This window comes from Saccharomyces eubayanus, chromosome II (assembly GCF_001298625.1).
Source record: "Saccharomyces eubayanus strain FM1318 chromosome II, whole genome shotgun sequence".
NCBI classification, from domain to species: domain Eukaryota; kingdom Fungi; phylum Ascomycota; class Saccharomycetes; order Saccharomycetales; family Saccharomycetaceae; genus Saccharomyces; species Saccharomyces eubayanus.
In genome coordinates, this window is record NC_030977.1 from 740973 (window position 1) to 763345 (window position 22373).

The following is a 22373-nucleotide window of genomic DNA, read 5'->3' on the forward strand; positions in this document are numbered from 1 at the left end:
ACCGTACCGTACCGTGCCGTGCCGTGCCGTTCCGTTCCGTTTGCAGTCAGTCATGTTATGTTATGTTGCGTTGCGTAACCGTAGCACATGAGCGCGAGCACACCACCGCTAAAGACGGGCGGAAGAAGGGATAACTAGAGTTTGTACCCTTTTCTAAGATGACTGTGGTAGCCATGGGCCGGAAGGGGCAACCCGACGCTGTGGGGATGCTATGTAGTACAGTGAAGTACAGTGCAGTGTACACACCACAGCGAAAAAACCTGGAGGGCCCAAAAACGTGGGGAAGGGGTGGATGCCATCGCCGCTAATGGTCGATACTTGGCGGCCCGCTTAAGTGGGCACGGCCCCTTCGGCCGCTAATTCGCGCGGCTCGCGACTTATCCCCGGACATTCGGCGTGCCAAGCACCGGCCGCGTGTTTCGCCGATGTATTATTTATTTATTTATACATGTCGACGTTCTTGCCCTTTTTGGTTCCGCTAAACGCTCGTGTAGTAGAAACTTGCTATGCAATAGTGTCACTATATGCTGCATCGTGCGTTGTACTTAAACTTTGTTTGCTCCCTCTCTCACTTTCTCTCCCTCCCCCCGTTATAAAGCAACTTTCTTTGACTTGACGTGCTATAAGAAAAAGTTGGTTTTATTTATTTAGCTTTTAGTGTTTTGTTTGCTCCGTATCCTTTACCATTTTAGTTTTGCTTTTTGTTTTAATAGTCATCCTTTAAGTTTTTTTAACCGTTTACTAAAGTACTAAAATACTAAGAGATAATAATAAAAAAAGATAAAAGGAAAAAGGAAAAAAAAACAACAGAATAGAATAAAAAAGTAATAATGAAGTTCGAAGATTGCCGAATTAACAGCTATCTGATAACTTCGCAAATTGGCGAAGGCGCGTATGGTCTGGTTTACCATGCGATAGATATTCACACCCACAAAGAATACGCCATAAAGGCCGTTGTTCAAAGTTCTAGTGCTAGCCGTGACGTGGATGTCGATGGTGGCGGAACATTCGAGAAGAGCGCCAGATTGCAAGGAAGACTCGCTAGACTCTTTAAAGAGTCAAATAACATTGTTAGACTACCTTCCATAGATCTGGAGTCGATTGAAAATATGTCGGAAGAAAACTTCCGGAAACTACCCCACTATAAAGAGATTTGTCTGCATTTAAAGGTCCATCACCACAAGAATATTGTTACTATTTACGAGGTCCTGCAATCTTCAATCTGTACGTTCATCGTCATGGACTACTACCCCACCGACCTGTTTACATCCATTGTAGACAACAAACATTTCACCACCAACGGTTTACTAGTTAAAAAAGTTTTCTTGCAGATCTGTTCTGCTATCAACTACTGCCATGAGCACGGTGTCTACCATTGTGATGTCAAGCCTGAAAACCTACTACTGGATGCCGATGACAATGTCTTTCTTTGTGATTTTGGCCTGTCCACCACTTCCGCTTACATAGAGCCAAACGTTTGCATTGGTAGTTCGTACTACATGCCGCCTGAAAGGATCTCATTTGATAGCGGGAAATATCCCGGCCCTAAGGTCAGGGGCCATAAATTGAAAAAAAACTGCCCTTCATGTAACGGTGATTTATGGTCGTTAGGCATCATCCTCATTAATTTGACTTGTATTAGAAACCCTTGGTTGAAAGCCGACAAAAAGGAGGACAACACGTTTTACTATTTCACCAAGGACGTCACTGTCTTGAAACAAATATTGCCTCTTTCTGATGCCCTTTTCTTACTACTGTCCAAGATTTTACAATTGGATCCGAAAAAAAGAATGAGTCTGCAAAGGATGATGAAAGAAGTCAGTTCAATTACGAGCTTTACCAATGGCGGGCCTCTGTCAAAAGTACCCCCTCTCCCTAGGTCCATCTACGAAAAATTCACTGACCCTGTCGATACCACCAAAAAGAATCCATCGTTCAAACAATACACGCATACGGACGAGAAACCATTCTATTCCTCGTCAACCGACGAAATTGACCAAGTTAAAGAACAAGAACAAGAAGACAGCGACAGTGGGAGTGGGAGTGGGAGTTTTGGAACTTTGGATACAGATACTGGGTTCCACTCTTCATTCACAAACACATCGTGTGACTCCGATAACGACCTCACCAAGCTTCCCAATAAGATGTCTTTGTTCGAAAAAAAATTTAATGAGCTTCATATGAATGCCTCTTCCTTGACGAACTAGAAAAACCTAAAAAAAAAAAAAGAACAACCTTTAATGCCTTTACGAACCCATAATTGATAGACACATACAACAATCCTCACTTGCCAAGACAAGTTGTAGTAATATCCCCCTCCCTTATGCCCCCCTATTTAATGTCTCTTTATTTCAATGGTCTCCCTCCCCTATTTTCATTTGTTTATTTATTTACGTACCCTTTTAATGTGCTGTTTATAATTCGAATTCGTTTTGTTTTGTTTATTTTATTACTTTTCGTTGTTATTCTATATACGCTGTTTTATCTATAATATTTACTCGGTTTTTAAAACCTTCTTCTTCACTACGTGTATCACATCTTTTTCAATTTGGTAGAATGTTTTGAAATCCAGGGGAACAACGTCACAATAGCTTTCTTCGTTAAGGTTAGGCAATTCTAGGTCCCTGAATTGAGATTCCATCATATCAGCTTTCATAAAATGCCCCTTTCTTGTTTTAAGCCGTCTTAAAACCTCAATTTTACTTGCATACAAAAAGATAAAATGGAACTCTGACTCGGGACAAGTGTTCCTTATCAAATCTCTGTACTTTTTTTTCAAGCTGGAACACGCAACAATCGATAAACCTTCTTTGGTGCTCGCTGCAGCCTTGGTGGATTCTACAGCTACTTTTTTCAACCAGTCCCAGCGGTCGTCGTCATTCAACGGGATTCCCTTCGTCATCTTTTCCACATTAGCTGGGGGGTGCAAATCGTCACCCTCAATGAACTTCAAATCCGGATACGTATCTTTGAACTCATGTATCAGTTCGGCTGCGATGGTTGACTTCCCAGTGCCCGCTGTTCCTGCCAGCACAATGATTTTGACTTTCCCCATGGCTTCGTATTCTCTTGCTACCTACCACGTCACCCATCCATGCACAGACCCGAGATGCTATGAAATACGGTTTGGTGTTCGGAAACCTTCAATATTTACCGTTGCTTTATACATTTACTCTTCCGATTTCCTCAATTTTCAACCGGGGGTTTTTATATAATGATTGCTTGGTAATTAACGGTGTTATAATTTCATAAACTATCCAACGTCATAAGGAAAGCCAAAAAAAAAAACGCATGGTGTGTGAGGAAGGGAGAACACAAAAGAGGAACGAAGTTCGTTATCTATATAGCCTCTAGATCATGTATATAGGCATCTTGGTAAGCGGGAAATCGGGTATACAAGTAAAAGGGGTTAACTCAAAACAAAAAAATGGTAAATAAATAAGATATCTATGAAAACATCGCGCCATATTGAGGTCTCCCGCCACATTGAACCACTAAATCGATAAGCTTTAAATCAGATACCCTTCTTAGCAGGTCCCAAACGGTGGCATCGGATAAAAGTTCGTGCTCTACTAATGATGGTTCGTAATAATACTTCAAGATGAATTCTTCCATGAATTGTAGTCTTGATCTATCCTGGAAGAAAATATGAAAATTCGAAGTATGCAGGAAATTTACGTGAGTGAAATACAACAAAAACACTACAGTCAAAAGAGGTTCAGTGGAAGTGAATTTTTGCCCCGCAGATCCAGAAACGTACAGAATCAAATCTATTGATTCAAACATGTTATTCACAGTAAATTCGGAGGTTATTTCTTCTCCTTCCATTTCGATAGCTTGGAAAACCCATTCTATAAATGGTGATATAACATCGTATGGATTTCTTAAAATAAAATAATTACCCATAGATCGTATGCATTCTCTGTGAGTTAGGTAAATTTGCATAGTGTTGTAAAAATTTCGCGGGAAATCCTCTTTATCGGCATCTTCGGTAGTCATCGAACATAAATCTAGTTCTATTGAAGTATCAAAATCACCATTCTGCATATCCCGGAAGTGTTTCTTTGGGAGAAAGTGGGAAATATTTTGCAAGAGAATATGGTGATGATCTAGCAGTAATCTGAAAAATGTTTCATGTTCAAATAAAGTGGGAATTACAACACAACCTGAATCAGTTTTGATGTTCTCTACACCAAACTCAAGTGGATTAAAAAGATATTTCTCCCACATGATTTTAGACAACAATGAAAATGAAGGTCTCAAACACTCATAAAAAAACTTGTTCAAGGCGATCATTGCGGGCTCACCTTTTGTAAAAACAAAAATGTGTTGGATGATCTCTACCGGCATGTCTTGCAAGGTAAGCTTCCGATGATGTCGAAGTTTCTTCACTTGAGCTTTGGTATGATTGCTTTCATCTGACCTTGATCTCTTGGAGAATACTGGAGCCTGAAATAGATGCAAATATCGTTGTAAGTTCAACGGAGACGCTGCAAACTGGTGCAAGGGAAGTATATGTTTCTTTCTCTTGTCATGCCGACTTGGATACCCCGTGACAATGTAACCCATGGCGATATATTATGGAGGTTATTTTGTCCACTACGCTAGTGCATTTAGATTATGTCTTCTCACTACATAAGCCCTTAAGTCATCGCAAAACTGACAAATTCTTGATCTTTCTTTTGATTCAAACAAATGGTAAAAAAGGCAAAGCCGTGTATCGTGGTGTATGGCTGGAGCATGTTTTGGTGTTTCAAATTTAACAGTATTGAGCGCAGCTGACAAGAGTTGCTTTGCATACGAATTGAGGTTGAGCGGTCCTATTGACGTTTTTGTGGAATCGAGCTAATGCTGCCTTTTATTCTATCGGTTCCTGCTGGTGCTTTTCTTTTGTCTTTTGTATATTATAGTGCCTTAGGTGGCTTTTTCCAGAACGCCTCTATGCGAAATTGTCGTAGCCCCCTGCCGGCCGTGCTGTGGCCATTCTCGAGGCTAGAATGAAACAGAAATCTACAACTATAGAAAATGTAGAGCATAGTCGCTGAACACTGAGAAAAAGAAAGTACCTACTGGCATAAATACTAGCAGAATTGTTCATATCTTGTCTAGACAAGCTCGCCCGTTGTGCTTACTCACCCAAGTTGAAAAATAAAGCGATTACTAACATATTTGTCTTTTTTTTTATCCAAGACTACTATTGTTCCATTTTATACAAAGCCCTACACAATCAAAAGGCTTAATTGGTACTAGTGCTTGTAAATTTTCATTCAAACATTTTTGCTCTCCCCATTTCTATCCCATTTGAACACATTGTGCATTGATTTTCTCATCGTCTTCCTATTTTTTATTTCCCACATAATTTGTAATAGATATACCTAATAATGACATCTGCTTTGAGAGTTCTGGTATGCGGAGATCATCCGAACCTCATTCTATACACCTCCAGATTTCAACACGCCAAGAACATAGAGTTTTACCTTGTAGACAACTCAGTGAATGCTTCCTACGAGATTAATTCCCTATTTTATGGGACAGAACGGTTTCAGATTCAGAACCATTTCCAATCCCTTTCGGATTTGATAGACCTAAACCGAAATGGTGGCTTGGTATTCGATTTGGTCATAATGAGTGCGTCTTCGTTACAAGAAATTCCGCAAACGTTAAGAAACTTAAAACCAATGATAAATAACACCACAAAGATATTGTTTGAAAGCAGTGGGTTTGTATATTTGGAGCCATTTATCAAAGCGTCAGTTGATCTGCCGCTATCAAACATCTTTAGCATTTTCACTGATTATGACGTCAGGCGCTTGGATAAGAATTCGTACAAACAGTTTGCGACTTCAAATTCCAAATCATTTTCTATTTCTATTGGCCAAACAACTGCCATACAGGAAAGTAGTTATTCAAAAGATATTATTCCAATCTTAAATACGTTTCAAAAATTGTTTCAAAAATTGTTTCCAAAGGACATTGTTACCCTTTATGATTGTTCTCCTTTAACCTTCCTGACCAAGCAATGGGAACTAGCCATACCTCAAATATGTTTCGACCCATTATTGATCATATTGGAGGAGAAATCGCCATCGAATTTAGATAATAATGTATTGGCCAAACCTCTAATCTCTGGCTTATTAGACGAAACATTATCGCTTATCCGGAAAATGGGTATAACCTTCACCAATCCACACTTTCAAAGCGAGCAGACCATACTAAAGTATTGGAAGGAAAAGTACGAGGGAGTATCTGACATTCCTACGTTTTTGTACTATTTCATCCATAAATCCTCATCTTTGAATATTGACCTGCTATTACTGCAACCGATATTATTGGCCGATGATTTTGGTATTAAGACTCCATACTTGGAATGTTTGTTTACAATGATGTCCCAATACCAATTGTTGAACGGAGGTGATTCTGATTGGTTTATCAGAAAGGATGGTGACACAACACTTACCCATACAAATGATTTTCAAAACGACATTGCATTAAAGGATGGAAAAATCATGCAGCTACAAAATCTAGAAATAACCCTAAGAAGCCAAGTTAAGCAATTGCAAAATCAAGTGGTGAGCCTAAAACAGGAAATTTCTTTAGGCAAATCGAGCCACGAACAAGAACTGGATATTCTGCAAAAGAGAATGCAATCAAAAACAAATGAATTGCCTGACGGAAATCTATCATGTGCCAATACCAACGGTATTACCAGCCCTGAAAACATGACCAACAGTGATGTGAGCTACGAAAAGAGCGACCATGGTAACGGTAGTATCAATGATAGCAGAAGACAGTCTTTTTTCAACTCGACATCTGACACAACATTGTCTAGGGATGAAACTTCATTGAAAGAACGTGAATTGGAAGTGCGAAAGAAGGAATTAGAACTTCAAGAACGCGAATTAGAATTACAAAAAAGAGTTCTTCAACAACAGCAGCAATATCAACAAAGGCCACCCAAACAGGCTTACAACGGCCCTCCTGGAACACCAACAGCCAATAACAACAATAATAATATCAACAATAATATCAACAATAATAATATCAATAATAATATCAATAATAATAGCAAGGGTTATAATCCAAGTAGAAAATCGTCCTACAGTCAACCTCAACACATGGCTATGATGAGCAGCAGAAGTTTGCATGGTCCAAACGTCTCAAGCCCTAGTCCCGCGTTTTCTGCCAATAATTTTGTTGATCCAATATTTCCTGGGACATCATATGCTGGCAATAATAGCAGGTTCAGCCAACAAGCGCCATCACAGCAATATATGCACCCTGTTAAACCTACAAGTAGGAAGAATAGAAATAGCGTTATGCCAAATATAGGGTATGTTCCAGGGATAGCCAACAATGAATATGGTAGGAAGTTTAATGGGAACGCCAATGCCGTTAATGGTACTCAAAGTCGCTTAAATTCCCTTTCTAACCAAAGCACATTTAGATCACAACAAGGGCTTCCTACACCACAGCAAAAACCTTTTTCAAACAATGGCAGCAATAATATAAGGGCGAATCGAGTATCATCCGCGAACTACAATAATTTGAATCAAAAACCAGGGTTTGTTAATTCTGTTTCAAGTCCAAATCTAAACAACTTTGAGAACAACAACAATCAACAAAACTTTAGAAGTGTAGATTCTGCTCCATGTGTTAACCAGCTAAACAATGGTTCTCAACACCAATTACAACCACAGCCTCAGTTGAGCTCTACAAATATACCTCAAATCAATGTAACCCAACCATCACCAATATTGAATAACTTTACCACAAATAATGACCCTGCCCCAGTAGCGAAATTCGGGATCCCTTCTGAAGCTACGGTTACAAGTACAGCTACAAGCACTAATATAAGTGCAATGACAGACGAAAACAGCAAAGAGGAAGTCAAGGAAAAGAAAAAGAAGAAATTCAGCTTCTTCGGGAAGAAGAAAAAGTGACGAAAACGTTAGCGCTTACCGCTTAGCGCTTACTTTTTCCAAGCTAGAAAAAAGCTCTTATCATACTAGTATGTTATTATATTATATTTACCTATACATTATATCTAACTTTTTTCCATTTGGTGGAGAATCAGAGAGTTGGCATCTTTACATATCGCATTAAACGGTATAAGCTTCTTAGCATCGCGATGTAGTACTTTTTGCGGTGCAACAACAATGATTGAAATATGTAAAAAAAAAGTCCATCAGAACAAAAATAAGAGCATAAGTCAATAAATGCTATAGCCTCCTTTAATACCAAATGCCTGTAGATCAAGAAAAATTAGCGAAACTTCAAAAATTGTCAGCAACCAACAAAGTTGGTGGTACTAGGAGGAAAATAAATAAGAAAGGTAATCTATTTAGCAATAACGACAAAGATGATAGCAGATTACAAACGGAAATACACAAACTACATCCGTTGACTATTGAAAATGTTGCCGAAGCAAACTTCTTCAGAAAAAACGGGAAGGTTTTACATTTTAGCAATACCGTTGTTGAAATTGCGCCTCAATGTAATGTTACAATGATTCATGGCCAACCAAAAGAGAATACAATTAATGGGTTGTACCCTAGTATAGCCTCTCAGTTAGGTAGCCAAGAGCTTGATTATCTAACAGATCTAGCTCACAAGCTAGAAAATGAGCAGACAAATCTCGACCAATTAGTTGACAATGGTACCGAAACAAATGGGCAAACGACAAATGGTTAGCATAGCCCTTTATGTATTATCTAAGCCGCCATTTAGACTTGCGGCAAGTATCATAGCGAAATACGCTTTCGCATAGTTATTGTTGAAGATGAATATTTTTTTTATCTGAAAAGATATACACTATTTACCCTTTCCAACCATTATTTTTGTTGTTTTCCTCACGACTAGCAATATTAGACTGCTTGACCTTTTTCAATAATTCATTAATACCTTCACCACCTGCACTTAGTAGTTTACTTCTGTTTCTTCTGCATGTCAACGTATCATAATGTCTCTTTAATGCATCCTTTCTCGCGAAACCTTTGCCACACTGGGGGCATATGTTAGGCAATATGGCAAAATGTGTCTTTTCGTGCCTCCTTAAGTCAGATGACCTTGAAAACTCTAAGGAGCATTTTGCACATTTGAATTGTTTTTCGCCATTACTATTTCGACGATCTTGAGCTTTACTTTCGTTGGGTTTAGTTAAACCCTGCCCTATATCTTCCTTTTTGACTTTCGCGATCCCATTATGAGTACCAATACCATTTTCTGTTGACGCGAGTGGCCTCTTTCTATGCTGTGATGTGTTTTGTGTATTCTTTACCCTTTGCAGTAATTCTTTTATTATAGGATCTATATTATTTATATCTAGCGATATATCCACGATTGCTTCAGTCGCTTGTTTAATAAATGCTGAATCTTGGTCCTCCATTTCGCTTTTGAAACCTCCGTTACAGCTCTCAATTTCTTCCACTATCTATTAAAAATTCTTGGCGTATAACATGAAACCCCACTTAATTAACCAGATGCATACGTATATACTTTAATGGATAGATATCTATATATATAGATGTATCTATACATCTAGCCAATGCAATGATGAAAGTTCCGAAGTTCCGAGCTCGGCAAGGAAAACAAGGATAGACCTGAATTGTAGTTGTGCGGAATTCAAAACTATTTTCCTGTGCTTTTGACCTAAAAAAGTACGACAAATGTCAACCACAATTGAAGCTCTTTATTACTGTCAAAATAAGTCAACTGTGGCGCTTCGAGAAGTTGAATAACCTCGACATGTCACGTGTAGCTTGCTCCACTCGGGTAATGAATGAAAGTTGAAATTTCAGCTCACGTTTGAAATGTAAACAAATAAACAAAACCATAAGGAGTATAGTGAGTATCTTTGGGTAAGTATCTTTGGGTAAGTACCAACAAGGAAAGGCTAGGTATTGTGTAGATAATTGCATTGGTGTCTGTATTTGGAAGAAACAAATGTTCAATGAGTCGAGTCTTGAAGATGATTATGTGCCGAACTCGGATACGTCAATAGTTTTCAAGCAATTGATGAAACTACCAATAACCACATTATACGATCTTACGTTGTCATGGTTCGCCAAGTTTGGCGGATCATTCGATGGTGACATAAACCTATTAACTGAGACGCTAGATCTGCTGATTGAAAAAGGCATAAAGCGCAAGGTCATAGTAAATAGGATATTATACATGTATTGGCCTGATGGCCTCAATATTTTCCAGTTAGCTGAGATAGATTGCCATCTAATGATTAGTAAACCCGATAAATTTAAGTGGCTTCCGTCAAAAGCTTTTCAAGGTAACGGAAAACCTTACGTAGTACAGCTCCAACCTGCAAAATTCATAGAAGACTTACAGGCAGATCTGGGAAAAATTTACCCTTGCCATGTCTATTTGTTCAAACATCCTTCATTACCCACTTTGATAACCAGAATACAGTTATTTAATAGTAACAATCTGTTTCTAAACTCTTCTAATATAGGAAATATCAACAAGGAATCTCTTTATAGCAAATTGGATAGAGCACAAACTAAAGCATTAATATCAAGGAAACCATATTACGTCGCATTCCCTTTAAACTCTCCTATGATATTTCACTCTGCAGATAAGGATATTTATGCTAGACTGATATTGCAAAGTATTAGTCGAGCCATATCAGAAAGAGAAACAATTATTTTCAAACTAATACAAAAAATACCGATAAAGTCAATAGATAGTATGCTTATTTCAATGGGACCTTCAAGATTTGCAGAGTCTATGGGCCCTTGGAAATGTTATGCTGATGCTAATTTCGAACACTCGCCATTGCACGATTATGAAAAGCACCAGGGACTTACGGGCAAAAAAGTACTAATACGAGATTTTGATGACTCGTTTTTAAGTAGCGATGTGGGATTCAATGGGACTGAAGAACCCGAGATCAGACAGCTCAGGTTAGAAAAAAACATGGTTAGATTCAAAGGCTCAACGAAAGGTATAATAGACGAAAAATATAACACCTTGAAAGAATTCAATGAACGTGTTCACAACATTAGTAGGGGGAAGAAAGACGCATTCTCAAACGATGCTGTGTATATTTCCAGGTACACTTCATTAGTACCTGTTGAAAAAGTAGGCTTCACTTTAAAGAAGGAGTTTAACAATAGAGTAATTACAATAAAATTCAAATTCCGTGGGAACGATGTTTTTGGCGGATTGCATGAACTGTGTGATAAAAATTTAATAAACGTTGAAAACATCCCTGGGTGGCTAGCTGGTGAAAACGGATCCTTTTCAGGAACAATAATAGACGGAGGATTTGTGCAAGAGCAGGTTGATAAAGGTGGGTTGCTATAGAATATTTATACAATGTTAAACAGTTATGTAAGTACGCCGTTACTTAATCATACCCAATGGTATTTACGTAAACGAAAAAAAACTCTCATTTAGAGCATGACAAAGCGGACTTTCTGGGTACTACTCATTGAGGTGTTCACTGGACAGTATGGGCACTTGAAAGTGATGGTTCCATTCTTTGACAATCTGTCTAATGCCTTTTTAGAAATGACGTGGTGACATGCCAATGAGTAAGGGGGGTTTTCTGTAGTCGTTTCCTCTTTTAGTACTGGACAAATAAAAATCGGATGGAAATGAGTTAAAAAATCTGGCAATTTAACATCAAACGGTAACTCATCTTTAGTAGTCCAATCCACATGCGCTAGCTCTCTGATAGTCTTATACTTGATGAAAAATTGGAAAGAAATCAGCCCGCTTAGGACGATCAAAAATAAAGGAGAGTTGAAGAAAATGTGCTTTGCGGAGCAATATTCTTTAATGAATAAGGACACACATTTTTTTAACTCTTCGTCTACCTTAGAATCGATTCCTTCAACGGGTTGTCCTATGAGCGATTTAGTTAGCAATGGCACAACATTCCTTATCAATTCTTTCTCTCTGTGTTTGAAGCAATCCAAAGGAGCTTGCTGCGTCATTTGATGATAAACTTCCACAGGATTCCCACGCATCACTGATTGCATTGCTGACAAAGTATACAGCTCAAACTTCAATGATGACAAAGCGGCATGATTGGATGACAAACTGTCCATTTCCTGGGAACACCACTTTAAACAACTTTCTGTATCACCCTTTTTCAAATCATGTACGATCTGGCCCATATCAATGAACTCGGTGGATTCTTTATTAGTAATTCCATATACATCTTTCAAGTACTTGAATGCATCATCCTTGTTTTCTAGCGGCATGTTATCTATGCTATATCTTAATACATGGTAACCGATAGCCTCGTCAACATTATTCATTGTTCCTTTGGGCAATTTGTTGATATATACACTGTCTATATCAAATTCTTTCAGTTTGTTCAAAGTGGTTTTGTTAAAACGGTTTGATTGCTGGGAAACATGCTTTATTTGCTTTTTTACTGAGTGATCCCACTGTCTTTGTGATTTATTCAGTTTTTCGATGATTAGTTCCCTTTTCCTCCTAAACTTTTGCTTTTCCTTATCATCCAAATTATTGTAAGTCTCTGGCTCTGATTCTTGTATATGCTTATTTAAGTGCGCTTTCAGCTTCTTTAGTTGGTTCTTGAATTCATGAGTATGCTCAATACATTTGTGAAGATTCGTCTCCTCTAGGCTGCTGTCAGTGTAGAATTTGGAAAATTCGGTTTCAAAACTATCCAATAATTCTGACATCCTACTTAGTTGCGTATGTTCATGCAGTGTTGTATTCCTTTCAGAGAAATACTGTGGATTATATTAAGTATGCTCAAAACTCTGCCCCTAATAAAGTTCCTTTGGCCTCAAGCCGCCGCGATTTTATATAGCCAAAAAAAAAAACCTCTTAGTTTTAAGTAATGGGGTTTGAGAATTTGAAACATGCCAATTGCACCAAGATAAACAACATGAATTAACAAAATACATAGATTGTAATATAATAAATAATTAGATATAAGGCATGTGCACTATAATAAATAATTTTCGTAGAAATAAAGTTTGTTATTCGTGACTTCTTTACTTCAAAACTTAGAGTTATTTGAAAGTTCAGCAGCGTGTTTTGCCTCTGCTTCTTTCTTGATCGCATCAGATAGTCCCTTATCTACGCGGGCAAACATATCGTAAACCCGTTGCTGGATTCCAGGGCAGGCGCCCTCTACATGGATACCGATGTTGTGAGCTAGGTTCTTTTGTTGTCCAGGTTGCTTCCCTAAGACGCGGTACAAATTCCTAGCTTGAACATAATCGACATCACCTGGAGATGTTGCCCAGTGGTAAGGGATAGCGGGTCCGTTCCATACTTCTTGATGTTGTTGAATAGGTCTTTCTTGCTGAATATACGAGTATGATTTGTCGTTGGCTAAATAGGTAGGTTCTGAACCAAAATTTCCATTTACGTTCATTGGGCCATCTCTGATGGCAGGGTTAAAAAACTTGGAGGCATAGGGACAGTTGACGGGTATTTGATGGAAATTGGGGCCCAGTCTGTATCTGTGAGCATCTGCATAAGAAAATAATCGAGCTTGTAGCACCGGATCAGCACTGGCTTCTTGGTATGGGACAGTAGTACTAGGGGCAAACGCTGCTTGTTCCACTTGTGCGAAGAAATTCAGTGGATTTTCATTCAAAACAAGTTTGCCTACACGACGTAATGGGAATTGCTTTTGAGGCCATACCTTGGTCAAGTCAAAGACCGAAAATGGTAAATTCTTGGCCTCCTGTTCAGTCATTGTTTGAATATAAACAGTCCACGATGGATAGTTACCGCTTTGGATAGATTCAAACAAGTCTTTTTGGCAGTAATCTGGGTTGGACCCTGCGATTTTAGTGGCTTCGTCTATAGTCAAATTCTTGACCCCTTGATTGGTTTTAATATGGACTTGCACATAACGCCAATCGCCGTTTTTACTTGACCATTTATAAGTATGACCAGAATATCCGTGCATGTTACGATAGCTCGCAGGAGTACCACGGTCTGAAAAGAGAATCATGACTTGATGGATGGCCACTTGATTCTCTGGAGTCGTAAGGAAATCCCAAAACATATCAGCGTCTCTTAGATTAGTTTGCGGGTTTCTCTTCTGCGTGTGGATAAAATGGGGGAATTTCGAAGGATCCCTGATAAAAAATACAGGTGTATTGTTGTAGACCCAATCCAAATTACCTTCTTCTGTGTAGAATTTAGTTGCAAACCCTCTTGGGTCACGAACAGTATCGGCACTACCTTTATCACCACCCACAGTGGAGAATCTTGTCAGACACTTCGTTCTCTTACCGATCTTGCTAAACATGGCAGACCCACAAACATCTGTAATATCGTCTGTCACTTCAAAATAACCGAAGGCCCCAGAACCGTGGGCGTGAGGATTTCTTTGAGGAATATTCTCCCTGTTAAAATGCGCCAAAGAATCGAGTAGGTTATAATCTTGTAAAAGCAAAGGCCCGTGCTCCCCAACACGCTGGGTGACAAATGGCTCATTGATGGGATTACCAGTAGAGTTCGTCACAACTCTATCCTTTCTTACGTCAGAAGAATTTACTTTATTCTCCTCTTGTCCTGACATGTTGTTAATTTTTTAGTTTGTGTTGCTGTACTACGTATCTATTTATTTCCTAGATTGCAATAGCATAACAAAGCAAAATTACTACTTTACACCCAGTGTATTAACGCTATCAAGGTCACTTTATATGGCTGGCGACAGCAAGCGCTTGTTTCTCCAATTTTGATACTGTGGGGATTTCGGAGTTTATGCCTGCTAAAGCCGTTCACGTTTTCGGATTAAGGAAGACCCGCCCGGCCAAAGTTGCGCGGCTAATTCCAGCCAGTCTTTGCATTACTAATCGCCAATCGTAGGTAATAGTTAAAACAAACGTTATTTCCTAATACAAGGACGCTTGGCAGCACTTTCTTCGCTCGTTGTTGGTTTGCTCTTCAAGATGTTTGCTAGCAGTTTTTGGTCAGGTATGATCTTGTAGTTCTTGCCAGCCGAGTTCTCACACGCCCGCAGTGACTCTACTTCGCTTTTTAAAACTCTCTGAGCCATCAGACCTCTTAGATCTTCGTCTGTTAAGAGATCCTTCTCTGATGGTGGCTTAAATAAATCGATCTTTTTCAAAGAATACTTTTCTAGACGCTTGGTAATGCAACGCTTCCATGTGGTATGGTAGTTTTCTGTAACGCGGCCCCCTTCTATCAGTTGCAAACACTTCTTTATCACTCTTTCTACTTGTCTTTCTAGTATCTTCCCATTCATTTCAGATAAACCTGGAATTTGGCAGAGAATAGTCAAGGTTTGAACAAAAACTATTGATTGAGGGACCGATTCACCATCAAAATAACATTCGTATGAATTCAATACTATATCTTCGCCTTCCAATAAATCTTGAATAGTGGTGTTAGTACGTAAAATGGCTATGCAGCTTTCCAAAAATTGTGGACTTGCATTAAGGGTCTCTTTTAATACATCAACGATGTCTTTGAGTAAAACCTCTCCAAAATCATGCTTGGAACCATCCCATTCAACATAACCATATCTTCTCAATATCTCAGAATTTGGGTGCTCTCCATAAACATTATATACTTGTTCATTCATCCCAATATCCTTTACAGCAACCATCTTCAATGAACCCGAGTCGTATGTTAAATTGGCATTAAATTTACTGGTATCCGCATTCAGTGTATCAGCGAGTGGAATCATAGATTTCAAATAGCGATTACTTTCAGGTTCTTCCTCGCTATCTTCTTCACTTTCATCTGCATTATTATCGTGCATTTCCATGTCAAAAGAATAGCTTAAAATGATGCTTGCGATGTAGGCAAAATCATCGAACTCGAAATGCACAGCCACATCAGCAAGTTTTCCGCCAATTTGTTCAATCATTTTAAGAATTCCTTCATACATTTCTTTGGCCTCTTTTCTCCCCATCCTCTCAAGTACAAGAGAAGGCTGTAATAATTCCAATTCCTTTTCATTCCAAAAGATCAGCGTATTCATATCTTTAGGCCTGTTCCAAACGTTGAAGTAGGGCGCCCATTGGCTCTTTTCTTTCAAAACTTCCATTTCATAAAGTATACATATAATTAAACCTTCCCATGACTCCATTTCATTCAGAAACTTCTCTTCGAGCCAAGGGTAATCTCTCACCAGTTTAGATGTTGTTATGTTCAAAACCGAAGTTCGTGGAATTTCGAACAACACTTCATCCTTCTTGACTTTTTGGATGGCAACTATTCCGCGGCCTTGACTATCAGAACGGAGGTCCTTGATCTTAATCTTTGGGGAAACTTCAATTTTGGCGTTCTTTTCCAACCAATTAACAAAGCATTCCGTATTTGTAGAAAAATTATCCATAACTAACAGCGATATGTGGTGAGTCTATTAATTGCCTCTCAGATGACCATTTCGAACATTAAGAGGTATCGAAGTTTTTCATTCTCGATCGATGCATTTTAGTACAGGCTAAATGTTACCCGCTATGAGATTTTTATTTGCAAGGTTTATAACCCGTCTGCCTATAGTTTCTTACACCATAGATCTATCGTATTGGCACTATAAAAAATAGTAATTGTTTGGTTTATATACTTGTATGTATCAAAATTCTTTTGTTTCTTTACTGTATTTACAAAAAAAATGCGTGTTGCTTCATTATGTGTTAGTACTGGTATTAGTAATATTTCTAAGCTGCTTGGACAGCTTATTTTTCGGCTTCCTCTTCAATCGCTTCACCTTCTTCATGGTTTGGCTTCACCACAAGTTTACCCTTTTCTACTGCAACTTTTACGGTCTCACCATTTCTGATTTGGCCCTTTAATAAGAAGGTTGCCATTGAATTCAAAATCTGTCTATGAATCAATCTATTCAGTGGTCTTGCACCATAGATCGGATCATATCCTTTGTCAGTTAGCCAGTCCTTTGCTTCATTGGTTAAATCAATCTTCATTCTCTTTTCAGCCAACCGGTCCTGAATTTCTTCAATTCTAATATCTACAATAGACCTTAACACCTTCTTGGATAACCTGTTGAAAACTAGAATATCGTCAATACGATTGATAAATTCTGGTGGATAAGATCTTTTCATCGCTTCAATCACTTTCTCCTTAGTTGGGGTATCAATCTTACCATCATCGCCTAAATGTTTGTCATTTAGTAAAATGTCTTGTCCGATATTCGAAGTCATTACAATGATTGTATTACGGAAATCAACATGATGCCCTAAAGAATCAGTCAATTTACCTTCATCTAATACTTGCAACAACAATTTGGAGACATCAGGGTGCGCTTTTTCAAACTCGTCGAATAAAACAACTGAATAAGGCTTCCTTCTGACAGCTTCAGTTAATTGACCACCAGATTCACTCAAAACATAACCTGGGGGAGCACCGATTAAACGAGAGACGGTATGCTTTTCTTGGAATTCTGACATATCAAAACGAATCACATTCGATTCATCGTCAAACAAAAATTCTGCTAAAGCTTTCGTCAATTCTGTTTTACCTGTACCAGTGGGGCCTAAAAACATGAAACTAGCAATTGGTCTCTTTTCACTAGTCAATCCAGCCCTTTGTAGACGGACAGCATCCGAGATAGCAGCTATGGCCTCATCTTGACCAACCACCCTCTCTTTCAAAGAGTTTTCCATGTATAGTAAGCGGTCCTTGTCACCTTTCATCACAGTCTCTGTGGGAATACCGGTCATTTTAGCAACAACCTTCGAAATATCGTCAGAAGTAACTGAATCATGCAACAGATTTACTTTATCTCCGTCTTTACTTTCTTTGCTCAAGGCCACTTTCCTTTCTAGATCAGGGATCCTCGAATAACGCAACTCGGATGCTTTGGTATAGTCACCTTCTCTTTGGCATTTTTCCAGTTCAATTCTTGCCTGTTCCAAATTTGCCTTAGCGTTTTTGATAGATTCAATTTCCGCTCTTTCGGCATCCCAGATTTTAGTTAATCTGCTTAGTTCCTCGTTTTTCAGGTCTAAATCCTTTTCCAGTGCTTCTCTTCTTTCTACAGAAAGGGGATCAGTCTCTTTCTTTAATGATTCTAACTCTATTTGAATTTTCATTATAGCACGATCCAGCTTCTGTATTTCATCCGGTTTGGATTCATGCTGTAGACGTAGAACAGCGCAGGCTTCATCGACAAGGTCGATGGCTTTATCAGGTAGAAACCTATCTGTTATGTAACGATTTGAAAGAACAGCAGCGGAAACCAATGCAGTATCAGTGATCCTGACACCATGATGGACTTCATATCTCTCTTTCAACCCTCTCAAAATAGAAATTGTATCTGAGACACTTGGTTCATTTAGTAAAATAGGCTGAAATCTTCTTGATAGAGCGGGATCTTTTTCGATAATTTTGTATTCATCCAAAGTTGTTGCCGAAATACAACGTAGCCCACGAGCTAATTTCGGTTTTAGAATATTGGAAGCATCCATACTACCATCAGTCTTACCTAAGCCTAGTAACATATGGACTTCATCGATAAAAACAATAACTTTGCCATTAGCTTTGTCGATTTCCTCCAAAACCTTCTTTAAACGCTCTTCAAACTCACCTCTATATTTAGCACCAGCAATCAAAGACCCCAAATCCAAAGTCACCAGATCCTTATCCTTCAATGAATCGGGAACCTCCCCTGCTACAATTCTTTGAGCTAACCCGTCAATCAAGGCAGTTTTACCTACACCAGCTCTACCGATCAAGCATGGATTATTTTTCGTCCTTCTCGATAAAATTTGAATAGCTCTTGCAATTTCCTCATCTCTCCCAATAACTGGATCTAGTTTACCATCTCGTGCCAACTTCGTTAAATTCGTACCATATTGTTCTAAAGCTGGTTTCTCTGGCTGCTGGTTTGGATCCATTCTCATTTGGACGTATGTTCTTCTGAAAACTGGCACACTTTGGAGGTGCCCTAACGGAAATGCCGAAATAGCAGCTCCGTTCAATGGATTTGTTCTTAATTCTAGAGAAGATTTATTAGCTATTTGAGTCCTTGCATTCGAACTACATATAGTCCTTTGTAGCTGTAGAGGAACATAGATCCGTGGAAAATTCTGTCTCAATAGTTGTGTTTTTTGTAAGTGTTGTTGTATGGGTACTTGTCTTATGTGCCTTAACATATTTGACTCCAAAAAAAAAGTTTCGCGTTCTTACCCTCGAACACACGGTATAAACAATAAATAAATGTTATAAGTTCTATGCTTACATATGCCTGTCTATATATATGGAACCAGTTACTAGGGGGCTCGATGAGCTTAAATATAATGAATCACAGGGGTTGACTTAAGCAAACTTCCGTGCACCTCACGTTAAGAGACCGATGCTAAACAGATGAGAAAAGAGTTCTAGAATATTCTGGAGATGATAAATTAAGTTAAAATATACCTCATTATGGATTTTATTGATTATACTTATTGAATTTTGAAGTGAAGTGAGTCTTTTAGATGCATTTTGAGCTAAAGATGGAAAGCGGTTCTCTAATACCGTTACATTCATCTCCCCTCTCTTACTTCTCATGTCACGGGCCTTTACTGGGCTGATTTTTAACTATTTCCTCTAACGATCTAATTTTTTTAATCAGGTGCTCTCTTTCATTTCGTTGATCCTGTTCCCTTCTTCTCGTAATTTCAATGTCTTCAATCATTCGTATGTATTCAGCATGAAAACGTTTATTTTCAATTTTCAGATTTTCGTTTTCATTTCTTGACATATTATGTTCATTTTTTACGATGTTATTTTCATTCTTTAAAATATTATTTTCATTCTTCAACATATTATTTTCATTAAACAAGGCGTCATATTCACCCCTTAACATTGTGATTGCATTCCTTATAGCTTCGTGTTGGGATATTAAAATATTATTATCATTTCTCAACGTATCATTCAATGATTTGAAGTAATTGTTTTCTGCTAGCAGATCATCGAATATCTTTGATTTCTGCTCTAAAGTTTTGATGTACTTTTCCTTCCTTTGTCTAAATGCCTTTTGAGCAGTTCTGTTTTGAGCAGCCCTTCTTGTATTTCTCAAAGTCTTTCCTGAACTACCTGCCGGCGGTACTTCTTTATCTACAAGGGGTTCGCTTACGCTAGTACTAGCAGCTAGGTTAGTAGCGCTAGCAGCACTGTTTTCAAAATGAAGGGGTACAGATGTAATACTAGTATTACGCGATTGGAAATACGATGGTTGACCTTCAATAATATAGTCTTTGTTTGAATTTATATTCTTGTTTGGAAGTCCATTTGGTAAGGGAGGATTTATTTGATGATGTGGGTAGGTTACAGGATAATTCTTTGGTGGAAACACCATGGATGATTGCATATTTACATGGGCATTTGAGGGTTTGTTATAAGAAGCTGATTGTTTCCCTTCGTTTGAATGCGGAGGGATAACGTAAGATGGATGTATGGGGTTCTGGTGCATTGATCTGTAGTCCGGTGGACCAGGTAAATGCAACAGGTTTGGTAACGGGGTCTGAGTAGGATTATTGACGGCAGAGACATCGGTGTCATTGTTATTAGTAGTATGATTCAATTTATGAGGGAATTTTTGGGCTACGCTTGACTGCACAGTATGAGGAGACGATTGTTCATTTACGCCTTTGTCAGAGGTGCTGCACGCGCCCATTGAATTATTTCCCTGAGCATGCATATCAGGACGGATCAGTGGAGGGTTTTGCATTTGCCCCCTGCAGTCTAATTATTCAGTGTTTTTTGCAAATATTAATATAGATGTATATTATTAGGTTTCTGTCTTTACAATCGGTTGATGGTGTCGATATTTGGTATTTAATTATACAGAGGTTCTCTCTGTTCAGTTTCGTCTCGATGGTAGTTTCCCTGGTCTCACAGCTTGCATGGCTTCCAAAAGAAAGCCTACTTCAGATATCGCAAGGTCTGATAAAAGCGTATAAAACAAAATAAACAAAGAGAAAGATTCTCTAAAAATTAAAACTAAAAAGGGAAAAAGAAATTAAAAACAGAAAGAAGCAGGGCCAAAGTATACTTTATTAGTGTTTCAAATCGCGGCACAACAGTATGACAGAAAGAAATCAGAGAGTCTCAGAAATCATTAACAATTGCCTGCAAACGATTTGAAATGTTTTCTCCGTGTGCAGTGAAACTGAGGGCAAGACCAATATTTAAATTACCGAAAAAGCGTAATCTCGAACAAAGTTTCTCCTCTTCGGCATAATGCAAAGGGGCGTCGTTGGCGAAAAAACGAATGATTACGCACGCCCTCAAACTTGCTGTTACAATTCCGCAGATGCAGCATGTAGCGAAAAACTTTAACTTAAATGAAGTAGAGAAAATGTATAGCATACTACAAATCAGCACCACTTAACACCGTGTACTCCCCGCCCAGAAAAACCCAGCCAAAATTCTTAGTAAAGTGTCCAAAAGGGATCACTTGAAAGAATACAGCCAAAAAAAAAACCCCTTCCTTGCGAGAGAGAAAGGTACTTTTCTACACACTCTTCTGGGGGGGGTGCCATTTTGCTCCGGCTTTTTGTTTCACCGTTTAAGAAATAAACAATAGACAAGCGGCAGCGGCTGTGCAGAGCACCCACACGCCACGATAAAATATTGACATGATCAGAAAATACGTCACCCTTCCATCATCGTGATTGTGGCAGCGCTAGCTCTTGCCAACCGTTATTTCTCGCATATGCCAACTGTGTAACGCGCCCATCGAAAATAGAACCCGTTATCGTTTCTTTTCTTGGCTCCTTGCCACTGTCGTTCCCAGAATTGACTCCTCCGTTTACAGAATGATCAAACGCGCGCCCGGCAAACGTTACAACCCCATTGCTTTCGAGCTCCATACCGTTAAAGAGATTCCAATCGTCTTCGTCATGAAATGAGTTCCAATAACGGTTACTGTTTTGCTCGTTTGTCATCAATGTTTTATTTTGACTCCCTTCGTGTACGTTAGAGTTTCTTTCCCCATCTTGAGTAGCCCTTCCTTCCCCCACATCATTGCGAGCGTTATCCTCCATGGCCATAGCAACATTTCCGATTTCGTCTGGAAGTGCTAGTATATCCTGGTTCCATTCTGCATATAAGATGTGGTGTGGTGCTGATAAATGTCGGTATTGGAAAAATGAATCTCTGTATGAACTTGAACTCATATCGGGTGGGGACTGTCTTGTGTTTTCTTTTTCCTTGTCCTATTTTTTTTTACTGTACCCCACTATGTTAAGATCAGTGGTTTGTACCGATATTTTTTGACTAAGTACTCAGCTTGTTTCACAATGCAGGGGGGGGGGAAGCGACAGCACAAATATGACATAGTTTTTAGATCTGAAAACATAAAAGTGTCTTTTTCTACGAGCTCGATATTGATATAAGCCCGCCAAAAAATAGCATGATAATTTCGGGGCTGTGAA

At 38.7% G+C, this 22373-nt stretch overlaps 13 protein-coding genes across 13 annotated transcripts; 4 read left to right on the forward strand and 9 right to left on the reverse strand.

Moving 5' to 3' along the window:
• Nucleotides 1-830: 830 nt before the first annotated feature.
• Nucleotides 831-2207, forward strand: VHS1 (putative serine/threonine protein kinase VHS1; the record flags this gene model as incomplete). Its single annotated transcript, XM_018363666.1, has 1 exon — nucleotides 831-2207. The coding sequence occupies one exon, from the start codon at nucleotides 831-833 to the stop codon at nucleotides 2205-2207; it is 1377 nt and encodes a 458-aa protein (XP_018223795.1).
• A 287-nt stretch (nucleotides 2208-2494) lies between these two features.
• On the reverse strand, nucleotides 2495-3055 carry DI49_0429 (gluconokinase; the record flags this gene model as incomplete). The annotated part of the gene is made up of 1 exon (XM_018363667.1): nucleotides 2495-3055. One exon carries the CDS (start codon nucleotides 3053-3055, stop codon nucleotides 2495-2497), a length of 561 nt encoding a protein of 186 aa, XP_018223796.1.
• A 392-nt stretch (nucleotides 3056-3447) lies between these two features.
• On the reverse strand, nucleotides 3448-4569 carry DI49_0430 (uncharacterized protein; the record flags this gene model as incomplete). Its single annotated transcript, XM_018363668.1, has 1 exon — nucleotides 3448-4569. The coding sequence occupies one exon, from the start codon at nucleotides 4567-4569 to the stop codon at nucleotides 3448-3450; it is 1122 nt and encodes a 373-aa protein (XP_018223797.1).
• Nucleotides 4570-5381: 812 nt separating this feature from the next.
• PAM1 (Pam1p) lies at nucleotides 5382-7940 on the forward strand (the record flags this gene model as incomplete). The annotated part of the gene is made up of 1 exon (XM_018363669.1): nucleotides 5382-7940. One exon carries the CDS (start codon nucleotides 5382-5384, stop codon nucleotides 7938-7940), a length of 2559 nt encoding a protein of 852 aa, XP_018223798.1.
• Nucleotides 7941-8241: 301 nt separating this feature from the next.
• BTT1 (CCR4-NOT core subunit BTT1) lies at nucleotides 8242-8691 on the forward strand (the record flags this gene model as incomplete). The annotated part of the gene is made up of 1 exon (XM_018363670.1): nucleotides 8242-8691. One exon carries the CDS (start codon nucleotides 8242-8244, stop codon nucleotides 8689-8691), a length of 450 nt encoding a protein of 149 aa, XP_018223799.1.
• Nucleotides 8692-8815: 124 nt separating this feature from the next.
• MET32 (Met32p) lies at nucleotides 8816-9385 on the reverse strand (the record flags this gene model as incomplete). Its single annotated transcript, XM_018363671.1, has 1 exon — nucleotides 8816-9385. One exon carries the CDS (start codon nucleotides 9383-9385, stop codon nucleotides 8816-8818), a length of 570 nt encoding a protein of 189 aa, XP_018223800.1.
• A 557-nt stretch (nucleotides 9386-9942) lies between these two features.
• Nucleotides 9943-11319, forward strand: CHL4 (Chl4p; the record flags this gene model as incomplete). Its single annotated transcript, XM_018363672.1, has 1 exon — nucleotides 9943-11319. One exon carries the CDS (start codon nucleotides 9943-9945, stop codon nucleotides 11317-11319), a length of 1377 nt encoding a protein of 458 aa, XP_018223801.1.
• An 89-nt stretch (nucleotides 11320-11408) lies between these two features.
• Nucleotides 11409-12674, reverse strand: RMD5 (ubiquitin-protein ligase RMD5; the record flags this gene model as incomplete). The annotated part of the gene is made up of 1 exon (XM_018363673.1): nucleotides 11409-12674. The coding sequence occupies one exon, from the start codon at nucleotides 12672-12674 to the stop codon at nucleotides 11409-11411; it is 1266 nt and encodes a 421-aa protein (XP_018223802.1).
• Nucleotides 12675-12997: 323 nt separating this feature from the next.
• On the reverse strand, nucleotides 12998-14539 carry CTA1 (catalase A; the record flags this gene model as incomplete). Its single annotated transcript, XM_018363674.1, has 1 exon — nucleotides 12998-14539. The coding sequence occupies one exon, from the start codon at nucleotides 14537-14539 to the stop codon at nucleotides 12998-13000; it is 1542 nt and encodes a 513-aa protein (XP_018223803.1).
• A 309-nt stretch (nucleotides 14540-14848) lies between these two features.
• Nucleotides 14849-16327, reverse strand: RKM4 (ribosomal lysine N-methyltransferase; the record flags this gene model as incomplete). Its single annotated transcript, XM_018363675.1, has 1 exon — nucleotides 14849-16327. The coding sequence occupies one exon, from the start codon at nucleotides 16325-16327 to the stop codon at nucleotides 14849-14851; it is 1479 nt and encodes a 492-aa protein (XP_018223804.1).
• A 343-nt stretch (nucleotides 16328-16670) lies between these two features.
• On the reverse strand, nucleotides 16671-19106 carry HSP78 (chaperone ATPase HSP78; the record flags this gene model as incomplete). The annotated part of the gene is made up of 1 exon (XM_018363676.1): nucleotides 16671-19106. One exon carries the CDS (start codon nucleotides 19104-19106, stop codon nucleotides 16671-16673), a length of 2436 nt encoding a protein of 811 aa, XP_018223805.1.
• Nucleotides 19107-19504: 398 nt separating this feature from the next.
• YAP6 (Yap6p) lies at nucleotides 19505-20665 on the reverse strand (the record flags this gene model as incomplete). The annotated part of the gene is made up of 1 exon (XM_018363677.1): nucleotides 19505-20665. One exon carries the CDS (start codon nucleotides 20663-20665, stop codon nucleotides 19505-19507), a length of 1161 nt encoding a protein of 386 aa, XP_018223806.1.
• Nucleotides 20666-21602: 937 nt separating this feature from the next.
• SWM1 (Swm1p) lies at nucleotides 21603-22115 on the reverse strand (the record flags this gene model as incomplete). The annotated part of the gene is made up of 1 exon (XM_018363678.1): nucleotides 21603-22115. One exon carries the CDS (start codon nucleotides 22113-22115, stop codon nucleotides 21603-21605), a length of 513 nt encoding a protein of 170 aa, XP_018223807.1.
• Between the last annotated feature and the right edge of the window lie 258 nt (nucleotides 22116-22373).